This window comes from Choloepus didactylus, chromosome 20 (assembly GCF_015220235.1).
Source record: "Choloepus didactylus isolate mChoDid1 chromosome 20, mChoDid1.pri, whole genome shotgun sequence".
NCBI lineage: Eukaryota > Metazoa > Chordata > Mammalia > Pilosa > Megalonychidae > Choloepus > Choloepus didactylus.
Window position 1 is genome coordinate 62,604,485 of NC_051326.1, and position 17,929 is coordinate 62,622,413.

The 17,929-nt window shown below is 37.9% G+C and overlaps 1 protein-coding gene across 4 annotated transcripts in view; it reads left to right on the forward strand.

Moving 5' to 3' along the window:
• LOC119516925 (zinc finger protein 596-like) overlaps nucleotides 1-16,679 on the forward strand; it is a 141,267-nt gene extending 124,588 nt beyond the window's left edge. For all 4 annotated transcript variants that reach the window (XM_037813449.1, XM_037813452.1, XM_037813451.1 and 1 more), the window contains 4 exons: nucleotides 9,033-9,159; nucleotides 10,055-10,150; nucleotides 12,791-12,873; nucleotides 13,326-16,679. In XM_037813449.1, the coding sequence (XP_037669377.1) occupies nucleotides 9,033-9,159; nucleotides 10,055-10,150; nucleotides 12,791-12,873; nucleotides 13,326-14,570 (1,551 nt within the window). In that variant the 3' untranslated portion in view covers nucleotides 14,571-16,679. The remainder of the gene's footprint in view (nucleotides 1-9,032; nucleotides 9,160-10,054; nucleotides 10,151-12,790; nucleotides 12,874-13,325) is intronic.
• Nucleotides 16,680-17,929: the final 1,250 nt, after the last annotated feature.

Sequence of the window (17,929 nt, forward strand, 5' to 3'; positions counted from 1 at the left end):
ACATGTAATTTATTTCACACTTCCCAACTCAAACAATCAAGGTACAATTTCCTGTAAGTCAGATATATAGGATTCCCTCCCCTTTTAATCTTATAACTATAAAATTTTAAATTTTATAATTTTATAAATTATTTTCTTTATAAATCTTAGCAAGCAGAGATGTGCTGCTTACATCCCCTTTCAAGAAAGAACTTGCTGTCCAGTTGCAAGGAGTGTGGCAGCTAGCATCATTAGCTTTGTAGGGGTTCACCTCAGCTTACTAGCCAGACTATTCACTTTATTCTTTTGTGTTACATTTATTAGTACCTGGCATTTTACATTTTCTATCTATTCATTTTCTGACTTCCAAATAAGAGCATAAACTCTGTGAGGTAGGAGCCATTACCTGTCTTACCTACCACTATAACCTATTAAAACAGTGACTGGCAAGTAACGGGAACTCAATACTTTTTGAATAAATGACACTTTTTACCTTATGAAATGCCACATTTAGATCAGTCTTGGAACTGGGGGAAAAATTCACCTGAGAGAAAATTTTACTGTAAACTTAAGGAGATTTTTAGGGTAAGAATTGAATTGAACCTTTAAAGAAGCAATGCTCATGGCATCAGGGAGAACTGGAAGGCCCACCTAGAAAAAATTAGGAAAGGAAGACCAGAGTAGTCTAGAGATGTTTTTATCTGTGCTCAAAATTGTGTCAATTGAAAATGAATGCATGAAGGGAACTTCTGTCTAACACCATTACCTTTACAACAACTCTGATACAGAGCTTCAAATTCAACCTAAGCTTGAATATTGGAGGAATATGGAGTTGCTACCACACAAAGGCATCCACTTTTTTGAGACTAGGATACCAGTGGTAAATAAAGTCACAAAATGGAACTGATGATTATAGACCGTTATCAGTCATTTAGAAAACAAATATAAAAGATGTTAATTAGAAAAAATTACTTACTTCTGCTCCTTTCTTACATCTTACTGTTCAGGAAACAATCTTACAGCCCCACCCCCCTCTTTTGATATTAGCTTTCATTTATTGCCTTTGTTACAGTTAATGGAAGAGTATTACATTGTTAACTGTAGACCCTGGTATTCATTGACATTTTTTCCTTGTACCATCCCTTTCAATACCTTGCAATGTTGACATTCCCTTGTTTTCCCTCATGTAAAAACTTTCTTATATTTCTATTTAATCACCATCATTGTCCACTCTATTTTTTCCCAAGTTATGCAGTCCCACTTTTATCCTTTCTCTTTCCTTCTGAATTCATACATGCCCCTAGCCTTCCTCTTTCTACCATTCTCTGACTCAGCTTTGTTCATTATACTTAAAATAGCGTGCTATCATCACATAGTATTGTGCTATCCATTTCTGGATCTTACAGTCAATACTGTTGAATATTCTGTACTCCTTGAGCATCAAATGCCCAATCTCTACCCTCTTTCTACCTCCTGATAGCCTGTGTTCTTAATTTGAACTTACAGTGTTTGCTCATTATTGTTCACATTAGTGAGACCTTACAGCATTTGTTCTTTTGTTGGCTAATTTCACTTAACATAATGTCCTAAAGGTTCATCCATGTTATATCAGCCATAACATTATTTGTCTTGCAGCTGTGTAATATTCCATCATTCACATATACCACTGTCTATCTACTTGTCCCTTTATGGACATTTGGGTTGTCTCCATTTCTTGGCAATTGTGAATAATGCCAGTATAAACACCGGTTTACAAATGTCCACTCACATCTTAGACTTCAGTTCCTCTGAGTATATACCTAGTAATGGGATTGCTGGATTATACACCAATTCTATCTTTAGCTCCATGAGGAACTCCCAAACTGCTTTCCAGAGTGGTTGCACCATTCTGCATTTCCACCAACAGTGAGTAATTGTACCTCTTTCTCCATATCCTCTCCAACACTTGCAGTTTTCTGGTTGTTTTGTTAATGGCCATTCTAGTAGTTGTGAGATACCTCATTGTGGTTTTGATTTGCATTTCCCGAATAGCTGGTGAGTTGAGCAACTTTTCACATTTTTGAGCCATTTGTATTTCCTATTCAGAAAATTGTCCATGTCTTTTGCCCATTTTTTGATTGGGTTGTTTATGGTTTTTTCTGTTGTTGTATTGTATGATCTCTTTGTATATTCTGGATATTATACACTTATCTGACTTGTGGTTTCCAAATATTATCTCACATTGTGTGTGCTGTCTTTTTACTTTCCTGACAATATCCTTTGATGTGCAAAAGTTTTCAGTGTTGAGGAAGTTCCATTTATCTATTTCTTCTATTGCTTACTTTGGGTGTAAGGTCTAGGAAATCACCTCCTATCACATGATATTTAAGGTATTTCCCTACATTTTCTTTGAAAGTTTTGTGGTCTTAGTTCTAATATTTAGATCTTTGATCTATTTTAAGTTAATTTTTATGTAAGGTGTGAGATAGGGGTCTTATTTCCTTCTTCTGGATGTGAATATCCATTTGTTAAACAGGTTGGTCTGTCCCAGTTGACTTGACCAGCTTATTGAAGATCAGTTGTCCATAGAAGAGAGGGTTCATTTCTGATCACTCAGTTGAATTCCATTGATCAATAGTCTTATCTTTATGCCGGTACCATGCTAGTTTGATGACTGTAGCTTTTTAATATGCTTTAAAGTCAGGTAGTGTGAGACCTCCTCCTTCATTTTTCTTTCTCAAGATATTTTTAATTATTCTTGGCACTCTGCCCTTCCAAATGAATTTGATTGTTGGCTTTTCTGTTTCTGCAAAGTAAGTTGTTAGGATTTTAATTGGTATTGCATTGAATCTGTAAATCAATTTGATTAGAATTGCCATCTTAACTGTATTTAATATTCCAATCCATTTGCATGGTATATCCTTCAATTTATTTAGGTCTTCCTTGATTTCCTTTTGCAATCTTTTGTAGATTTCTCTATATAGGTCTTTTATGTACTTGGATAAATTTATTCCTAAATATTTTCTTTTGTTTGCTATTGTAAATGGAATTTTTTTCTTGATTTCCTCCTTAGGTTGCTCCTTACTGTTGTATAGAAACACTGCTGGTTTTTGCACATCAGTCGTGTATCTTGCCACTTTACTGCAGATTTTTTTGATTTTCTAAATATAAGATCATGTCATCTGCAAACTATAAAAGTTTTACTTCTTCCTTTCCAAATTGGATACATTTTATTTCTTTCTCTTGCCTAATTGCTCTAGCTAGAGCTTCTGTACAATGTTGAATAACAATGGTGACTGTTGGCATTCTTGTCTTGTTCCTGACCTTAGAGGGAGAGTTTTCAGTTTTTCCCCATTGAGAATGATGTTTTTGTGGGGTTTTTCATATATTTATTCCCCATTATCGTGTTTAGAAAATTTCCTTCTCTTCCTGTACTTTGAAGTGTTTTCGTCAAGAAAGGATACTGAATTTTGTCGAGTGACTTTTCTGCATTGATTGAGATGATTATGTAATTTTTATTTATGTGTATTATGTTAATTGATTTTCTTGTGTTTGACCACCCTTGCTTACCTGGAATAAAACCCAGTTGTTCATGGTGTATAATTATTTTAACGTGCTTCTGGATTTGATTTGCAAGTATTTTGTTGAGGATTTTTGCATCTGTATTCATTAAAGACATTGGTCTGTAATTTTCTTTTCTTGTAGTATCTTTCTCTGGCTTTGGTATTAGGGTGATGTTAACTTCATGATGAAGAATGAGTAATGGAGCTTTCCCTCTTCAGTTTTTTGTTTTTTTTTTTTTTTTTTTGAAGAGTTTGAGCAGGATTGGTACTAATTCTTGAATATTTATACAATTCGCATGTGACACCATCTTATCCTGGACTTTTTCAGTTTTTTGATGACTGATTCAATCTCTTTTACCTGTAATTGTTTTGAGGTTGTCTACGTCTTGTTGAGTCAGTGTTGGCTTTCATGCTTTTCTAGAAAGTTTTCCACTTCGCTTAGTTTTCTAGTTTGGTAGCATACAGTTCATAATATCTTCTCATTATATCCTTTTTATTTTTGCAGTATCACTAGTTATGTCTCCCCTTCATTTCTGATTTTTTTTTATCTTCATCAGCTTCATTTGGTTCCTTGTATTTTATTGATTTTCTTAAAGAACCAACTGCTGATTTTGTTGATTCTCTCTATTGTTTGCATGTTCTTTCATTTTTTCTGCTCTATTTTTTGTGATTTCTTTCTTTTGTTTGCCTTGGGGTTAGTTTGCTGTTTTTTCTCATGTTGCTCCTTGTGGGCAATTAAGTCCTTGATTTTTGCTCATTCTTTCTTTTTTAATATAGGCATTTAGGGTGATAAATTTCCCTCTGAGCACTGCCTTTGCTGCATCCCATGAGTTTTGATGTTTTGTGTTCTCCTTTTCCTTTGCCTTGAGATATTTTTTTAATTTCTTCCTTGACCCACTGGGTATTTAAGAGTGTGTTGTTTAACTTCCATATGTGTATGAATTTTTCTGCCTTCAACCTGTTATTGATTTTATTTCATTCCATTATGATCTGAAAAAAGGGTTTTATATAATTTTGATCTTTTTAGATTTATTGAGATTTGCTTTGTAACCCAACATTTGGTCTATCCTGAAGAATGATCCATGAGCACTTGATAAAAATGTATATCCTGCTGTTGTTGGATTTGGTGTTCTGTACATGTCCATTAAGTCTAACTCATTTATCGTTTTATTCAATACCTATTTCCTTATTGATCTTCTGTCTGCATGTTCTGTCCATAGATGAGAGTGGTATCTGGAATTCTTCAACTACTATTGTAGAAGTGTCTACTTCTCCCTTCAATTTTGACAGTGTTTGCCTCATTTATTTTGGGGGTATTCTGGCTCAGTGCATAGATATTTATGATTGTTACATCTTGATGGATCACCCCTTTATTAATACATAATGTCCTTCTTTGTCTTCTTTTACATTTGAAGTCTACTGTGTCTGATATTAATATAGCTACCCCTGCTCTTTTCTGGTTGTTTACATGAAATATCAGTTTCAGCGTTTCACTTCCATCCTTTTTTGTCCTTGCATCCTAAGTGAGCCTCTTGTAGACAGCATATTGATAGGTCCTGTTTGTAAATCTCTTCTGCCAGTCTATATCTTTTGATTGGGGAGTTTAATATTGATACTTAATGTTGTTCCTGTAAAGGCAGTACTTCTAATGTTATGTCAGATCTTATTTTTTTTAACCCTTACTGATGATCTTCATTTCTATATATCTCCATACCTCTCTCTCCTGTCTTTTCCTTCTTGTGTAGCACCTCCTTTATTATTTCTTGTAGAGCATGGCTCTTATTCATAAACTCCCTTTGTCTGTTGTCCAAAAATAGTTTAAACTCTCCCTCATTCTTGAAGGACTGTTTTGTCAGATGTAGAATTCTTGGTTGGCAGTTTTTCTCTTTCATTAACTTAAATGTATCATACCACTTCTTTCTTGCCTCCGTGATTTCTGCTGAGAGATCTTCACATAGTTTTATCAAGCTTCTCTTTTATGTGGTGGATCACTTTTCTCTTGGTGCTTTCAGAATTCTGTTTGCCCTTGACATTTGACAATCTGATTAATAATTGTCTTTGAGTAGGTATATTCAGATTCCATCTGTTTGCAATTTGCTGTGCTTAATGGATCTTTAATTTTGTGTCTTTCATAAGAGTTGATAAATTTTCAATGATTTTTTCCTCCATTATTCTTTCTGTCCCTTTTCTCTCCTCTTTTCCTTTTGGGAAATTTATACCTCATATATTCATGCCCTTCATGTTGTTATTCAGTTCTTCGGGACCCTACTCATATTTTTCATTATTTTCTCTGTCTTTTTTAGTGTGTGTAGGATTTCACATGTCCTGTCTAGTTCACTAATCCTTTCTTCTGCCTTTTCAAATCTGTTGTTGTATGTCTCTGTTGTAGTTTTCATTTCTTCTGTTGTGCCTGTGATTCCCATAAATTCTTTCATTTGTTTTTGCAATCTTTTGATTTCTTGTGTATGGCCACCCAATGTCTTTTTTATATCCTTCATCTTGCCACATTTTCCTTCAACTCATTGAATTGATTAAGAAAGATTTGCTTGAGCATCTTTAATTGGTTGTTTAAACTCCTGTATTTCTTTTAAAGTGTTAGTTTGTTCCTTTGACGGATTTGTATCTTTGTGCTTTCTAGTGTGGCTCATGATTTTCCCCGATGTCTGGGTGTTGAATTTCTTTGATTAGTTTATTCTGGAGGTCATTTTCTCTCTTTTACCTAGGGTTTTCTAGTTGGTTGACTTTGTTCTCTATCTGTTCTTTTGACTCAACTTATTCTAGACCTCTAGTGTAACTTTTCTTTAACTGATCAGAATTTCTCAGCTCTTGCTTTTGTGGCTCTTTCCCTACCTATAATGAAGTTTTTTGAGGAGGGTCTCCTTAGATAGCATCTACCCAAGTCAGATTTTCCCCGACAATGCAAGCCCAGGACTCAGGAAGAGGGTGTAATCAGTATCAAGATTCCCTGTGGATGAAACCCAGCAGGATGCCTGTCTTTTCTGTTAAGCCTCTTAATTCTTTGCTTTTCCTGTCCTGCCCAGCAATGGCATTTGTCAGCCTGCTGCTTCCCACCAATGTAAAGTGGTTCATTGCCTTTACTTCTCAGTAGATTCTGTCTCTTCCAGGGGCATTGTTGAGACAGAGCCTGAGGCAGAAGATGGGCTGTGCTGTTTTGAAACTGTTATGTACCCAGTGAAAGACTGTTCTTTTATTTCACTCTTGTTGGGACAGACCTGTTGTTGGTGGGATCTTGTGAATAGGTTGTTTCAGTTGAAATGTGACCCACCCAATTGTGGATGGGAATGTTTGATTAGATTATTTCCATGGAGATGTGACCTGACCCATTCAAGGTGGGTCTTAATTAGTTTACCGGAATCCTCTACTAGAGGTAAAAAGCAGAGACATTTTGAAGAGAGCTGAGAGCCAACACACATTTGGATATGCAGTCAGAATTACCCTAGGAGATGCTAAGCAAAGACTCACATAATAGCAAGACCCTGGAGAGAGCCAAGGGCTGACAAGAGATAAAATCCAGAGTTTGCCCTGAAGAAGCTAAGAGAGGACTCATAGATTCTTAGAGAAAGAAACCCACTGGAATCAGAAGCTGAAAGCAATGCAGCCCAGGAGCAAAGGACCTGCCACATGCCTTCCCACATGATAGAGGTGTTCTGGACATAGTCAGCCTTTCTTCAGTGAAGGTATCCTCTTGTTGATGCCTTAGTTTGGACAATTTTATGTCCATAGAACTCTAAATTTGTGAATGAACCACCATTGTAAAAGTTAATCCACTTCTATTATATTGCTTTTCCAACCCCTGGGGTCTGAATTCTCTGAATGAGAGCCCCCACTTATGCTAGGCTCTGCTACCCTTTTTCTTGGGGAAAAATGCCCTTTAGAGAATTATCTCCTTCTCCTCACTGGTTATTTTATCTCTCAGTTATAAATCATCTCCACCATTGCTTGGGGCAGTGCTGAAACCTAAGAATGCCTGCTGCTTTCTTTAATGGGTTACTAAAATGTAAAAAGAAAAAATAACTCAGAAAGGTAAATCCTTTTCAGAGCCAATCCCCAGCCCCTGGTTTCACTGATCAAGAGAGCCAGATTTTGTACCTGGCTCTGTGTACCCCTTTTCTTGGGACACCACACTTTTCTAGTATTCTGAGCTCAGCCAACTCCAAACCACTGTTTTGCTCTGCTGCACCTCCTGTTTTCCAGGGAGAGACCACCCAGTTCTTTTGTTGCTTGCTCCTGTTTTATCTGGGCTCAGAACTTGTATTCAGGAGCCAAAATTGTTAATTAATTCTACAATTGTAGATCAGTTAAGCTACTTTCCTTCACTCCTAGTAGAGAGTGCTTTTTCCCATCAGAGACTCCAAGACAGCCAGCTATGCCAGTAGGGAAGGGGCACCAGCCTCCATAGCTTTCAAGACTTACAATTCTGTACTGTACTTTCAGCACTTCCACCCATTCTAGAAAGGTGTACAATGTTAGCCTGGTCATGGAATTCCCCTGAACAGTTTGGCCCAGACATTTCCTATTTACAGACTGCCTTAGAGGACAAACTAAATTCTACAACTCCCTACCCCACCATTTTTCCCTACCTTACCCCATAAGATAATTCTTTGTGGTTTTGATTTGTATTTCCCTGATAGCTAGTGAAGATGAGAATTTTTTCAATGTATATTTTTGCTGTTTGTATTCCCTCTTTGGAGAAATATGTAGTTGAGTCTTTTGCCCATTTTTAAATTTTTTTTTTGTCTTTTTTTGTTGAGTTGTAGGATTTCTTTATATATTCTGGCTATAAAATCCTTACAAGGTATGTGGTTACCAAATATTTTTCCCATTGAGTCAGCTTCCTTTTCACCCTTCTAAGAAAGTCCTTTAAAGTACAGCAGTACTTCAGGAGTATCCAGTCTTGAGAAGGTCCTGTTTTATTTTTTTCATTGTTGGGGCTTTGGTTGTAAGATCTCAGAGATATCTCCTATATCTAGGACTTGAGGGTATATCCCTATATTTTCTCATAGGAGTTTTATGGTACTGACTCTTACACCTAGGTCTTTGATTGACTTTGAGTTAAATTTTGTATAGGGAGTGAGATAGTGGTCCTCTTTCATTCCTTTGAATATGAATATCCAGTTCCCCCAACATCATTTACTGAAAAGACTATTCTGTCCCAGTTTAGTGTATTTGGAGGCCTTGTCAAAAATCAATTGACCATAGAACTGAGGGTCTATTTATGAACTCTCAATTCAGTTTCATTGTTCAATATGTTTTTGCCAGTGTCATGCTGTTTTTCCCACTGTGGTCTGTGTATTTAGCAGTTTGTGTGTCTTGAGTGTATCTGAAAGGTAGTTGGCAGTTGACATTGAAAGTGATGTAACTGCAATTCCAAACACGTTTTGAGCTTTATGTATCTAGTCTCTGCTTTGTCAGAGCTATCATTTTGAGCATCACACTCAGGACATTTGTGAAGAAGGCCCCATGTGAACTGAAATTTCTGTGATATCTTAGGAGTTAATGACCTTCAAAGATGTAGCTGTAGACTTCTCCCAGGAAGAGTGGGCCCTGCTAGACCCATCCCAGAGAAAGCTGTTCAGAGAAGTGATGCTGGAGAATATCAATCATCTGGTCTCAGTGGGTGAGTCACTCAGAATTTATCTATCATTTATATCTATTTCTAATCTATTTACTATCTATGTATTTATATTTCATCTTCTATTTATTTAGTCAAGTATCTAGGTTAGCTTCTCTGTATTGTTGTATAACTTTTCTTTATTCTTTATATTTTTCATGTTTTATATTGTTAAAACATTTATCTTATTTTATAACACAGACGACTTGCTAAATGAAATGTGTTTCCTCACTTTTTGCTTACATCTACTTGATCCCCATAGCAGGTAATCTTCCTGACCATGAGTTAATGTTTCTCTTGAATCTCAATCTTCAACACTGGGAAGTCAATGAGTACATTTTGAATGGATTAATAAATCAGTAAACACTGAAATAATTATTCTGCCCTGAGTGCTGTGCTGGGGCATCGGAACACAGTAGTAAAAACACCATGTATATCCTTTTCCATATAGAATTTAGATTTTTTTCATGGAGTTTACATTTACTGTGTTATTTTTTAAAATAATAACCACTGTGGAAAAATAGGATTTCTCCCCATTTACAATATGGCAGATTCTGCAGTCTTTCTTTGAAGATGTGCATGGGCAGCAACAACCAGAATTCCCCAGTGTAATGGGCACAAGGTCAAACATTACCCATCTGCTGGTGAAATATTGTTAATTTTCTGTGTTTAAGTGTCTTTGAACTTGTGCATGACCACCAACAACCATAAGTCCCCACTGAAATGGAACAAGAAGTATTACCCTGGTTCTGGTCAAATATTGTCAATGTTCTGTGTTCAAAGTACTTTGCCTTGCTGACCATCAGTGCTTATCATCATCTTTGATAGCCTGCTGTGAACTTGATAATGCAGTTATTTACACTTAACTCACAATCAAGGTATCTTTTTTTTCTGTAAACAGGATGTCAGGTCTTCAGATCAGCTAAGCTTTTCCAGTTGGCGCAAGGAGAGGAAGTGTGGAGAACAGGAATAGGATTTCTCCAAAACCAGGTTCAAGGTGAGCTCTAGGAACCTGTGCATCAGTGCAAGAGGGCCTCATCAGTTAGTGAGTAGATCCTTGGAGATATCAACTTCAGATTTCCTTACTTGAGTTATGATTTCTGAAATGTAGGCAAGGATATTGGGGGATTTTTTTTCATATGTGGTCATAAATCCATATACTTAGCAAGATCTATTCGTGAGTCTGTGACTTTGGAGAACTATTCATGTACTATTGGAATTCAACTTTCATTTAATGAGCATTGTCCTGGTCCTAGTCTTAGAAGATTTTCCCTCTTTTAAACTCCCTGGCATCCCAACATCTTTTTATTTTTCTCATATTGCAAACCTGAAATTGATTGTGGTTGTTAATGTCCTATAATATTTCCTTCTACCAAAATATTCTTTAGTATTTGAGGTAGGGAAGGTCTTTTATTAGCAAAATCTCTCAGCATTTGTTTGTGAAAAATTTAAGCTCTCCCTTAAATTTAAAGGAGAGTTTTGCTGGATAAAGTATTCTTGGTTGGAAATTTTTCTCTCTCAGAATTTTAAATATGTCATGCCACTGCCTTCTCACCTCCATGGTGGCCACTGAGTATGCACTACTTAGTCTTATGTTGTTTCCGTTGTATGTGGTGAATTGCTTTTCTCCTGTTGCTTTCAGAACTTGCTCTTTCTCTTCAGTATTTGATCAGAATGTCTTGCAGTGGGTTTATTTGGATTTATTCTATTTGGAGTTTGCTGGGCATTTATACTTTGTGTATTTATATTGTGTAGAAGGTTTGGGATTTTCCCCAACAATTTCTTTGAATACTCTTGCTAGACCTTTGCCCTTCTCTTCCCCTTCTGGGATACCAATGAGTCTTATATTTGGACTTTTTATTTTATCTATCATATCCCTGAGATCCATTTCAATTTTTTTGATTTTTTTCCCCATTCTTTCTTTTGTTCTTTCATTTTCTGTTCTGTGGTTCTTGAGGTCACTGAGTCATTGTTCAGCTTTCTCTAGTCTTGTACTGTGAGTATCCAGAATCTTTTTAATTTGACCAACAGTTTCTTTTATTTCCATAAGATCATCCATTTTTTTATTTACTCTTGCAATTTCTTCTTTATGCTCTTCTAGGGTCTTCTTCATGTCCTTTATATCCTGTGCCATGCTCTCATTGTTTGTCTTTAGTTCTTTGATTAATTGCTCCAAGTACTGTGTCTCCTCTGAGCTTTTGATTTGGGTGTTTCGGTTTGGGTTATCCATATCATCTGGTTTTTTCATATGCTTTAAAATTTTCTGTTGTTTTTGGCCTCTTGGTATTTGCTTTACTTGCTTGTGTTCTTTTAGGATATGAAGGATTATTCAGACACCAATCTCTAATTTTTCAGATCTACAGCTTGGTGGTGTACACTTTCTCTAACCAGCAGATGGCGTCTGCAAGTCACCTGTTCCCCTCAAGTCAGTTCCCCCCAACTTTGTCTTTGTGGTGTGTGGGGGTCTGGTTCTTGTGGGTACACCATGTTTGAGTATATTGTTGGTGCTGCCCGCCCTGAATGTGGGGCTTGTGTCTGAGCAGTTAGGGAGGCAGGGCAGCTTTAATAATCAAACCTCCCAGGTGTTCCTGAAGGTTTAAGGCTGTTGCAAGAGTCTAAACCTTCATTTTGGTGTCACCACAGATTCTCTGCCACTGACCCACAAGTCCTTGGTATTGGCGTAGGGTCCCTGGGATTTCCAGGTGGGTTCCTCTTCCCAGCCATGCCCTTCTAGGGCCTCTGCTGAGGGAAGGTTGTGCTACATCAAAAGTGCACACCATCCCTCAAGGAAAGCCCTGGGCTTCCAGGCCGTGCAGGGACGTTCCCAGCCTGCTGTAAAGATGGCTGAATGGGGCATGTTAATTTCCCCCTTTTTGCACAGCTCTGCCTTCCCAACTCAAGGACAATTAGCTGTGGGTGCATGAAAGGCTATTGTCCATGCCCGATATTGTGGCTTGTGGGCAGTGTTGCCAGAAACACTTCCCATCACACTGGGTCCCTTGGCGTGGCTCTGGGCTGTGGCTCCGGTGCCAGGCAGGAGCATTCCCAGCCTGCCAGGAAGATGGCTGAAGGAGCATGGGTTTTTTTCCCCTTTTGGCTCACCTCTGCCCTCCTCACTCCGAGACAACTGGCAGTGGGTGCATGAAAGGCTATCTTCCACACCAGATATTGAGACTTTAGCACAGCCCTTTCCTGCCATGCTTCACTATGTGGTTCTCGCTGCTGTATCTGCAGCAGCTTTTGGGTTTTTTTTAAAAAAGAACTAGTCTGCCTCCAAATGCCAATCCACGGTTTCCCCAGACAGCAGGCTCACTCACTCATTTCAGAATGCAGACTCCCGATTTCACCAAGTGCATGGTCCTTGTGGATTTAGCAGACCTTGTCCAGCTGGTGCATCACTGGAACTGCTGTTCTGGGTCACTTTCTGGCCTCTAGCTAGTATTTTTCATGGAGGTGTTTTTTTGCCGTCTCTCCCAGCTGCCGTCTTACGTTCTCCCCCAAAATATTCTTTAATTTGATATTCTTTCCTAGGCAAATGTCAATATTTGAAACATACTGACAGTGTATTTGGGACTTTGAACATTTTTCTTCCCCTAAAAGTTTTCTAACAATTGTATTTTTTTCCCCATAATTACAGTCAGGAAAAGTGCCTTTGAAAAACAAGAAATGATATTCATGCAGTCTACCTGCAGGAAAGACTCTTCTAACATCATGTCATTGGTAAGCATCATTGGTGTGAATCTTAGTTTTCCAAATAGATATCTGAAGATGGCATAAATTTGGAATTCAGATACAGTCATGTAGCTGTAATTTATATTGAGATTAAATGCTAATCCAGCAAAACTTGTGATAGTTTTAATTTACAGAAAAATAAGCTGACCAAAAAACTCCAACCTGAGTTCTTATCAAAAGACAATTTTGTAAACATGGTTTACTTATATAAACTTTGAAGTCCCATGAAGTTCCACATTGATCAGATAGCTCTGCAATTGAGATGCTATAATAGAGAAAGTCTCCATGCATGAAGGAGAATAATGTATATATGAAACTAAAGTGGAGATTTTAGTTGGACACTATCACTGAGAGATTAGCCTATAATTAATATGAAGGAAAATGAAGAAATTAAGGAATATGGACAGATGTTTTACTATCTTTCATCTAACACCCTACAGGAGATATCTCTTACTCGAAAGAATTCTATTAAATGCAATTATTTGCAAGAAGATTCCACTCGCATATCCTCAATGAGTCAACAAGCATTAATTCAAATGAGAAAGAAACCATATTTCTGCAAACCACTTGGGAAAGTCCTCAGTGATGAGTCATCTTTACATCACACTAGAAGTAAATCACAGGAATGTCATCAAACTGCTAAAGCCTTTATTAAAAGCCCTGAAAACAGACAATACAGTGGAACTCACATTGGAGATAAACCATATGAATGCCTTCTATGTGGGAAAGCTTTCAGTCATTGCTCTTCCCTTAATGAACATGAGAGATCTCACACTGGAGAGAAACCCCATGAATGTCATCTATGTGGAAAAGCTTTAAGTCAATTTTCTAATCTTCACAAACATGAGAGATCTCACATTGGCGAGAAACCCCATAAATGCCTTGTATGTGGGAAAGCTTTCATTAGATTTTTTAACCTTAGACAACATGAGATAACTCATACTGGAGAGAAACCTTATGAATGCCATCTGTGTGGGAAAGCTTTCAGTCATTGCTCTTCCCTTAAAGAACATGAGAGAACTCACACTGGAGAGAAACCCCATAAGTGTCATTTATGTGAGAAAGCTTTCAGTCATTCCTCTTCCCTTAAAATACATGAGAGAACTCACACAGGAGAGAAACCCTATGAATGTCAGTTATGTGGGAAAGCCTTCAGTCAATCTGCTCATCTTAGGCAGCATGAGAGAACTCACACAGGTGAGAAACCCTATGACTGTCACCTATGTGGAAAAATTTTCAGTCATTACTCTTCTCTTAAACGACATGAGAGAACACACAGTGGAGAGAAACCCTATGAATGCAGTCTGTGTGGGAAAGCTTTCAGTAATTGCTCATCATTTAAAGAACATGAGAAAATTCACACTGGAGACAAACCCCATGAATGTCATCTTTGTGGGAAAGCCTTCAGTCAATCTGCTTATCTTCGTCAACATGAGAGAACTCACACAGGAGAGAAACCCTTTGAATGTCATCTGTGTGGAAAAGCTTTCAGTCACTCTTCCAATCTTCGAAAACATGAAAGAATTCACACAGGATTGAAACCCCATGAATGTCATCTGTGTGGGAAAGCCTTCAGGCAATCTGCTCATCTTCATGAACATGAGAGAACTCACACAAGAGAGAGACCTCATGAAGGTCATCTACATGGAAAAGCCTTCAGTCATTGCTCTTCCTTTAAAACATGAGAAATCTCACACTGGATAGAAACCATATGAATGTCATCTGTGTGGAAGTTTTCAGTCTTCTAATCTTCAAAAGCATGCAAGTATCTTCACAGGAGAGAAACCCCATGAGTGTCATCTATGTGGAAAAGCTTTCAGCCATTGCTCTTCCCTTAAAATGCATGGAAAATCTCACACTGGAGAGAAACCTCATAAGTGTCATCTGTGTGGAAAGCCTTCGGTCAATCTTCTAATCTTAAAAAAATGGGAGTACTCACAGAGGAGACAAACCCCATGAAGGTCATCTATGTGGGAAAGCTGCATTCGCTGCTCTGCCCTTGAACAACATGAGAGAACTCACACTGGAGTGAAAACTTAAATGTCATCAACGTGGGAAAGCTTTCACTCATAGTTACACCCTCAGGTAACATGAGAAAATCACAGGGGATGGAAGCCATAAGAATACCATCTCTATTGGAAAACCTTCATTTGTCTAACCTTAGACACCATGAAGTTATTCAAACTTGAAAGAAACTATGAATGTCATTAGTGTGGGAAGTCTTAAGTCAACATTGTGACCTTAGATGGAATGAGAAGAACTCATAGTATAAATGTTTTGATTTTAGAAGGGATTTCAGTCATAGATTTAACTTTTAAACACACCAGAGAACTCACATGCTGAAGAAACAGTATGTAATCAGTATGCTACTGTTTTTAGTCATCTGTAATATTTCATTTAATGGAAGGAAATTTATATAGGAGAGAATCCATATGAATGTCACCTATATATCAAAGCTCTTAATAGATGGTCTGATAGATATCATAGGAGATAACTCATAAATCTAATGGAAGTGGAGTGTATTCATCTGCCACTGTAAGTGAAGCAAAATGGAGAAATCACATGTGATAAAATCTGTCTATACTTAATATACTTTAGATAAAATGTCTACACCATGAAACATTAGGTATGTAATCACTGTGCATTACCATTCAGGGTAACATAAGCATTGGTGTGCTAAAAGAAACTCAATTTAGGAAAAATCATGAAAATATGAATAAGAGGGAAGTTTTTACTAGGAAGTTGAATCCCTGGGGGAGATGAAGAAATTTTATGATGGAGAATGTGTTCAATGTAGAATAATGGGAAATCATTTAGTCAGTAATTCAGAACTTGTGGGCATCAGTTATTGTCTCTCTCTGATAGTGTTTGATGGGGTTGGGTAAATTGTTAGGTATTTGAGGGCTGAGTTATGGAGGTCAGTGGTGGAAATTCCATAGGTTTAAGTGTAGGATATTGTGTGAAGTGTGATTTGGGAGTCTTCAAGGGTAAATGAATATGGTTCTTTGGTTGCCTCTAATGGACCAGTGATGGGCATTTTTTGCACCACTGATTAATTCTGAAGGGTAGGAACAGATGTGTTTGCTTTGTTTCTGATTTTAGAGGAAACAGTACTTCATTTCAATGATTAGAATATTTATCAGTGGGGGGGAGGGTACTGCATGCAGTAGCTCACTAAGTCAAGCTGAAGTCCAGATATTTGCCATTTCCCCTCTCTAATGGCTGATTAGGGAGTATCAAGTCAGAACCCACTGAAAGAATTGTTCCAGTAATCAGAGGTTATTGACTGCAAATTGTACAAGGCCCATAGGCAGTGCCAATATGATGATCTAGATGTAGAAATCCAGTCTTTGATTTTAATTTTGGGAAAAATATGGTCCACAGCATGCACATATGAAAACCTTTCAGCTAAGTTCATATTTGTAAATGACTACTGAATTCTTCCCTACTAAAATTGGGGACACTAGAAGTATTTCTTTTCTCACCACTACTACTCATATGTTATGAAGCATTTAGAGACAGATTGAATTATCCTATATACAGACTAAGAAATGGTTGTCTTCTCTCATCATTTTCATTATATAGATATAATGGTGAACTTAGTGTAATAAGTCAGAGTGGAAAGAATAAGCAGAGTACTTAGGAAAGAAAAAGGAAATACTTTTTTCTGCAGAATACATGGTTGGGTATATAGAAGCCACTTAAATTTAAGAAAATATTAGAGGCTGCTAGTGCATTTAGTAAGGTCACAGAATCCAAAATAAAAATAAAATTTAATTTCTATATTCTGGAAATTTGATCAGAGGTACTGTGTTCCTTGGCTCATAACTTCCTGGCGTCAGAATTTCATATCTGGTTGGTGGGTGGAAGCAGTAGAAGCAGTCATGGGAAATTCAGCTATTTCATGCATGTCAGCAAAGTTAAGTCCACTATCCTCATCTTCCAGTCAGAGATCATTCTTAGCTTCTCTCCCACTGGGATTTCAACTCTCATTGGGTGTGAAAAGCAGGTATTGTATCCTTCATTGACTATGTCATTCCAAAGATGTTCATCAACATGAGTGATGACATAATGTTGCCTTTCCACACTGCTGATTGTTTCCAAAGTTCCCTTCAACGTGTTTGATTCTCCTATCACTTTCTGTCCATGTGCCTGGCCAGACTGCTAAGCTGTTGGTGATGGCTTCCCCTATGAGACAGTAAACAGGTACATGGGGGTGCTTAGGCCCAAGTGATCACATGGTGCATGTGAATTGCTATCCCATATCACAAGTTTGTGTTTAAAGTGATGAGACACTATTGGAACTTTTGATGAGATAAGCAGTATAATGGGTTGATGTCCCACTCCTATGCAGGGCCTAATTCCCAGCTGATATGGCCCAGCTCACCATGCTGTGTGGCCTGAGCTCTTTGTCAGGAGTCACATGACTGCTATGCCTTTGGCCGCTGTCCTTTCTAATGTGACTCCTCATGATTTGGCCCATTCTGGCATCTGAGTTGGGCCTCTGTGTCCTGTTCTGTGGTGGATCCTACACTCAGTCATAGCAACTTATTGGGAACATGGTTGGTCAACATGGAATTTCCATTTGTTCTCCTTCAGATGGTCTTTTGCAATGGATGTCAACAGTGGTGACAAATTGATCTGCTTCATACCTCACTATAGCCCCTGTGCCCATGTGGAGGAGCTTCTTATATTCCAATCATTGACTCACTAGTCACTGGACAATCTGGATAGTCAGATTGCAAGAGCCCATGACTCTTTAAATATGTAGCAGAAAGTTAAGTAGACTGCACAGCCAACACATGGAGTTCAGTGGGTTGGACAGAACACCCTCACCCATTCTCAAAAGGTGGTTATTCTAGGAACAGATGGCCACAGTGGGCAAATGAACTCCATCAGCTGTGAGTTTTGCAGTTAGATCTGTGAACCAAGCCATACCATCATTAGGACTATCCCATGTAGCCAAGGGAGGGGCAGGACCATACCCTGTGGGCTGTTCAGCCCCAATAAGTTTAAAGCTGCCATTCGACAGAGTTGGGTGGTA